At 42.3% G+C, this 5,993-nt stretch overlaps 1 protein-coding gene across 1 annotated transcript; it reads left to right on the top strand.

Annotated features, from left to right (window-relative positions):
- Nucleotides 1-214: 214 nt before the first annotated feature.
- FIBIN (fin bud initiation factor homolog) lies at nucleotides 215-3,077 on the top strand. Its single transcript, XM_002709021.6, has one exon. The coding sequence runs from the start codon at nucleotides 1,451-1,453 to the stop codon at nucleotides 2,084-2,086; it is 636 nt and encodes a 211-aa protein (XP_002709067.2). The 5' UTR covers nucleotides 215-1,450; the 3' UTR covers nucleotides 2,087-3,077.
- Nucleotides 3,078-5,993: the final 2,916 nt, after the last annotated feature.

The following is a 5,993-nucleotide window of genomic DNA, read 5'->3' as shown; positions in this document are numbered from 1 at the left end:
TAAGATCCAGAAGGACAAGGACATGTCTCTATTTTTGTACATTGCTATTTCCCCAATACCTAAAATAGATGCTGGCTCATAGGAAATGCTAAAAACAAACAAACACAAAAACAAAACCACACACACACACAAAATCATTGAACAAATGAATGACACATAGAATGGCCACTGACCAATCAATTCATAAATCAGAAACTAAAATGGCTTGGTGGAAAAATGTTTACTTTCCAGATTAAAAGACTCTGCGACTTTAAAGTTTTGGTTTAATTGCAATTGAACTGTATGAATGTAACGATGAGTCTGACCTCTTTCTCCCTCTGGAATGGGAATAGCAGTATCAGTCCTACTCTCCTCAGAAGCGTTTGAAGTATCTCAAAGGCAATAGCTGGCTGTAAAAGTGTTAGGTTAAAGATCCAGTGCATAAGCTTAGCTTTTTACAACATTAACATGACAACATTAACATGACAGCTTTTTACAACATTAAACATGTCACTTGTTCTTGTGCTTATAAATTGGCAAAATCCCATTTTCTGTTTTTTGGTCTTAGGCACACAAGCAATTATGTATTGATTTTCTAGATTCATATTGTTTCCAACATATCTTTAAAATTTCATTAACAAATTAAAAAAAATTGCCATTTCTGACTATTCACATTTGCCCTAAAAGCCACAAACTTCTCTAAAGATAAAAATGGACAGACCCAACAAATCCAAACTGATATTTATTTAAATCTACAGAACAGCATTTCTCAGGAAAATACCCTTCCCCTCACTACGTTAATAGAAAACCGAGCTTTTGATTTTAGAAATTCCATTTTTCCTTCTTCCATTTTCTCCTTCAATCTTAGTTATATTTGGAGGGTCTCCACTTTAAAAAGTGACCCTGTAGCTTTAATAATAGAGAGACCTGGCGAGAGGTTTCTTTCCAAACGTGTTCCCTGGCTTCCAAGTGACGAAATCCGCTGTAATTTGAGAGCAGAGAGAGATCCTCCGGGTATCTTTAGCCAAAGGAAAAGCTCTGTATTCCCACCCAATCCAGGAACTGAAATAGTATAGGAGGGCACGAGCCTTTCTCTCCAGCTACGCGCTCCATCTCCCAGGAACAAGGGGGAGCTCCGAGAGTGGGGCAAGGGCGCCAGCCTCTTGCCGGAGCCTGCGGCAGGGCTTTCCTCTGCGCGCTGTGATCCCGCGGCAAAGAGCCGGAGAGCTGCAGCCACCGGCGGCGGGCGCAGAGCGAGGTGCGTCCTGCGCTGTTGCTGGCAGCGCTACCCCGGCGCGGGTTTGCGCAGCCACATGAAGCCTGCTGGGGAGCAGGGGCCAGCGTGCAGCAAAGCGGCTGGGACTGAAGCGGACGCCGTCTCAGCGAGGCACTGACTCCCAAGGGGGACCCCCTTCCTTGTGCCTGGCAGAAAGACTTTTCCTGGGGTCTCTGGTCCTCCTGAGTACCCAGAATGGTGTTCCTGAAGTTCCTCTGGATGGGTTTCCTCTACCACCTGTGTCAGGGCTACTTTGACGGCCCTCTGTACCCGGAGATGTCCAATGGGACGCTGCACCACTACTTCGTGCCCGACGGGGACTACGAGGAAAACGACGACCCCGAGAAGTGCCAGCTGCTCTTCAGGGTGAGTGACCACCGGCGCTGCTCCCAGGGGGAGGGGAGCCAGGCCAGCAGCTTGCTGAGCCTCACCCTTCGGGAGGAGTTCACCGTGCTGGGCCGCCAGGTGGAGGACGCTGGGCGCGTCCTGGAGGGCATCAGCAAGAGCATCTCCTACGACCTGGACGGGGAAGAGAGCTACGGGAAGTATCTTCGGCGGGAATCCCACCAGATCGGGGATGCCTACTCCAACTCCGACAAGTCCCTCACGGAACTGGAAAGCAAGTTCAAGCAGGGCCAGGAACAGGATAGCCGGCAGGAGAGCAGGCTCAACGAGGACTTCCTGGGGATGCTGGTCCACACCAGATCCCTGCTAAAGGAAACGCTGGACATCTCAGTGGGGCTCAGGGACAAATACGAGCTGCTGGCCCTGACCATCAGGAGCCACGGGACCCGGCTAGGTCGGCTGAAAAACGATTATCTGAAAGTATAGGTGGAAGGGTGCAAATGCCTGGGCCCTGGGCGAGGGAATTGGAGCCGCCCTGCTATGGAGGGGGAGGGGGCAGAGAGAAGAGGGGGCTCACATTTCCCTTAGGCCTATTATTTTTTATATACATATTTGCACTTTGAAAATGAATCTGAGGTCATCTTTTAAAAGAGAGAGTTGAGAATTGAGTATAGTTTTGTTTTTTGGTTTTGCATACATTATTTATGTTATTGTTATGGATTTATCACCTGGAAAGAAAACTTAAAGCAATAAATGAACTCCTGCCTTTCCTAGTGGAGTGCTGCAGAGAGAGCTGACACAGCCACATCAAAAGGACACAGTTTATGCAGGAGGGACAGATTAAACTTCCCTGACCTGGAGTTTCTGCTAAATACCCAAAGAGCATAGTACAGAGCTCCTTTCTGCCTTTAACATTCTCTCTCTTGGGTCTCAAAGCTGTCAGAGTTGTGTGTTTCGCAAATGTCCAAAGTGCTGCTCTGCTTGCCTGCCAGCCCATGGGAGTCACTTAATTCTTTTCTCTTTTATTTATTAACCAAGGTCTGCAAGTTGTTTTGAGTTTTGTTTTTTTTTTTTTTTTTTTGTAAATATTGGCGAGAAATTATAGGCAAAGCATGCTTTGCAGGGAGATTTCCAAAGTGTCTCTATGGGTGTACGTCAGTTAAAGCAGCCACATTTCAGAAGTCTAAGCTTTGTAATGGCTGCACAGTCACATGCATATGCTGATTCACTATGTCTCTCATCATATGTCTTTGCTTTGTCATCAGTTCTACAGTCAATTACAAAAAAGTAGAGAGATTGCTTGAATACACCCCCTAAATGCCTATGAAAAGGTTACCAATGTATTCATTGTCATTGGGAGAGATTTGCTTCTGTTTGCTTATGGAAACTTGTACTTGGGGGGGGGGGGTGCGATTCCAACTCTAATGACCCGTTAGCTGAGCTTTATTATTCAGCCAATAAATATGTTTTCATATAATACTGGCTTATTTTCTAATTCACATCTATATTTCAAAAGGGGTGCAATGCCAATGGAGAAAGGGTGGGATTTAAGCCAGTTTATTTAGACTGCCCAGCAAAGAAGGCAGAGGGACAAAAATTTTTAGCAATTCTTCCCTTGGATCCCCTGACCGCCCAAAAATAACCTAATCTATGTAAAACTTTTGAATCTCTGTGAGTCTGCTAAAAATCTTTAGTTTTCTCCCAAGTTCCCAGTGTTCCTGACAGCTTCAACAGGAGACGTTCGTGAATGTGCTCTTAGCATACGGGGAGAATCATTTTCTGGGTTAGTAACAGCAGTAGTGCTTCATAATTCTGAAGCTAAGTCAATGCTATTTAATTACCAGCTTTAAAAGTTGAAAATTTACTTTGTTTCATATCTTCCACTGGACAATCAATCATCACCCTCAACTTAAATGTGCATCTTTCACACATACATGTGCAGGCACATATATGCATATATGTACATACACACAAATAAGTAAATATTAATCTTACTTTATTCTTCAGAATACTCTATTCTCTCTCATACGTGGAGAAACCAATGTTCTGTTCCTATGAATTATCTGTTACTCTCCTATCACAGTAGGGGAAACCAAGACCCAGAAAGGATGAGTGACTGATCCTCAGCGAGCTGTCACAGCCTCAGTACTCATAGATCTAAGTACAGGACTTCTCCACACTGCTCTTTCTAGACATTTAAGGACGAGAGAGAATAGCCTGAAGCCTAAACCTTTGGTTAACTAACTTACCTCTTAAAATTAAAACAAAAGAACAGAGGAAGGAACAATACTGAAACATCATCATTTATAATTTCATTTCAGCACTCAAAGGCTTACTTGTAGCTGCTTTCTGGACTTGTTTGTGGAAATAAGGCCACTGATCATTTAAAAGGGTTTCTTTCTTTATTCTATGAAAAATGAGAGAAAAAATGATGGCAGATGTAAAAGAGTGGATGTTTGGTACTTAGATGTTTGTAGGTTAATGCTGCAGCCCATGACACTCACTTCACAGTGCTCAGGGCTGATCTGTAGACATATCAGCTGTAATCTCCTTGACTTTCCAAACTGTCATGGGGGGATATGAGATGTGTGGCAGTCATAGAAAACTGCTTTCCTCATGCATGCTAATTTCAATCAACAGCCAATGGTTGCCCATGGTATTATGTTAAGAAGGAGTCATAAGGCAAAGAAATAAAGAGTGCTGTCCCCAATTAGAGATGTCTTCCATGGGCGTAGAAAAGGGAGTGGTGACACATCTGCTACAAATTTGGAAACACTTAAATAGATTATGCATGAGGTTCTTTCCAGTGCTAACATTCTACAATTCCTACAAAACCAGAACAAAATTATCTGGCACTGAATCACTCCATTCAAGCCCAGATGTGTGGCCAGCAATCCCACAGAATCTTATGTAAATGGCCCCGGAGGGCAAATGGGAATTTCCAGGTAGGGAAAGAAGCAGTCCTGTACCACCAGCCCGAAGGCCAGCATCACAAACCTTTTCTAAACCTTCTGATGGTGAGAAGCCAGCCCCACTCAGATCTTTCTTCCCCACTTGCTCATTATTCTCATTAGACTTTAGTACTCACATAGTGACAAAATACCTTTTAAAATTGTGGTTCCATATTAGACCATGAAATATTCAGAGAATCCAAGGGGGAAAAAACTGACATATTCTCTTCCCTGAGCAAAATCTACTTAAAAATACAACCACACAATTTAGGATATTAGCTATTTTTATAAATATCTGTTAACCACTCAATCTGTACCAGGCTCTGAGCTAGGTTGCGGGCAATTCTGAGATGTAACAAACCTTGGGACTTCATCTAAGAATCTCTTAGAGTTTTAGTTGGAGCATGAATTATTTATTGTTATTGCTGTTAGTTACAGTAACATTAAAATATCTAATTTTTTGAGCATTTAACATTAATGGGAAGGCCCTGTGCTAAGAATTTTGCTTGGGCAATAATTCTTCATTCCACAACAAAGTGTGTGAGGAAAGTGCTTTATAAAAGGAAATTGTATGTGCCCAGTATTTAGAACAGTTCCTGGACAGGGTAAATCCTCAATAAATGTTACTTGTTGTTTTTACCCTTTTTAGTATTACCATTTTTTAAAATAACTGAGACCCAGGACAACTACCTATTTTCCCAAAGTTAAAAACCGCGATGGCTTATGTACGAATTTCACTTGCTTTCACATTTGTCTGCTGGGTATCTTGGGGAATATACAATCAAATGAAAGGAGAATGTGGAAGATAGGGATCCACTCAGGCATCTGCCCATCTACCTGCCCCAAACGGTGTCTACAGTTCAGAATGATGATACTGCAGCAGTCAGAGCACTGTGCCTCAGCACCCCGTTTATAGAATCACTCATTGCTACTTTCTCTTTGAGATGCATTGTTCAATACCACTAATTCTCACTCTTGATCTGATCATGTTAAAAATTTCCATAGACAAGAGTACTTCAGAAAGTTTATGGAAAACAGAATTAAAAGGTTATTTAACTGCAAAAAAGTTGTGAAACCTGTGTATTATTTTTCTGTAATATACATTTTCTATGAAATCTTTGAAGATCACTCATACCCATTTTTTAAGCATGTTGCAGATAACATGTATCTAGAGTCTGTTGGTAAAAACACCAGGCAACTTTAGCCTCTACAAAAATCAAAGTCAGGCCCAAAGAATTCACTGAAGCCTCCAGCAGCTGGCAGGTTTGTTGTGCATGGCAGAACTGAGGGGATGTCCAATACTTCACAAGCTTCTCATTGCCTTTTTAACTGTCAATTACATAAGGGCTCAAACCTTTGTGATAGAGGCCTTGAAACTTAGATTATAAACTATTTTAATAAGTAATGAAAATATCTGTGAGAAACATTAGCAATATAAAATT

This window comes from Oryctolagus cuniculus, chromosome 1 (assembly GCF_051225735.1).
Source record: "Oryctolagus cuniculus isolate XC-2025 breed Fujian yellow rabbit chromosome 1, ASM5122573v1, whole genome shotgun sequence".
In the NCBI taxonomy this organism is placed as follows: Eukaryota; Metazoa; Chordata; class Mammalia; order Lagomorpha; family Leporidae; genus Oryctolagus; species Oryctolagus cuniculus.
The sequence above is the reverse complement of the archived record's forward strand: the minus strand, read 5'-3'. Positions and strand labels throughout refer to the sequence as shown.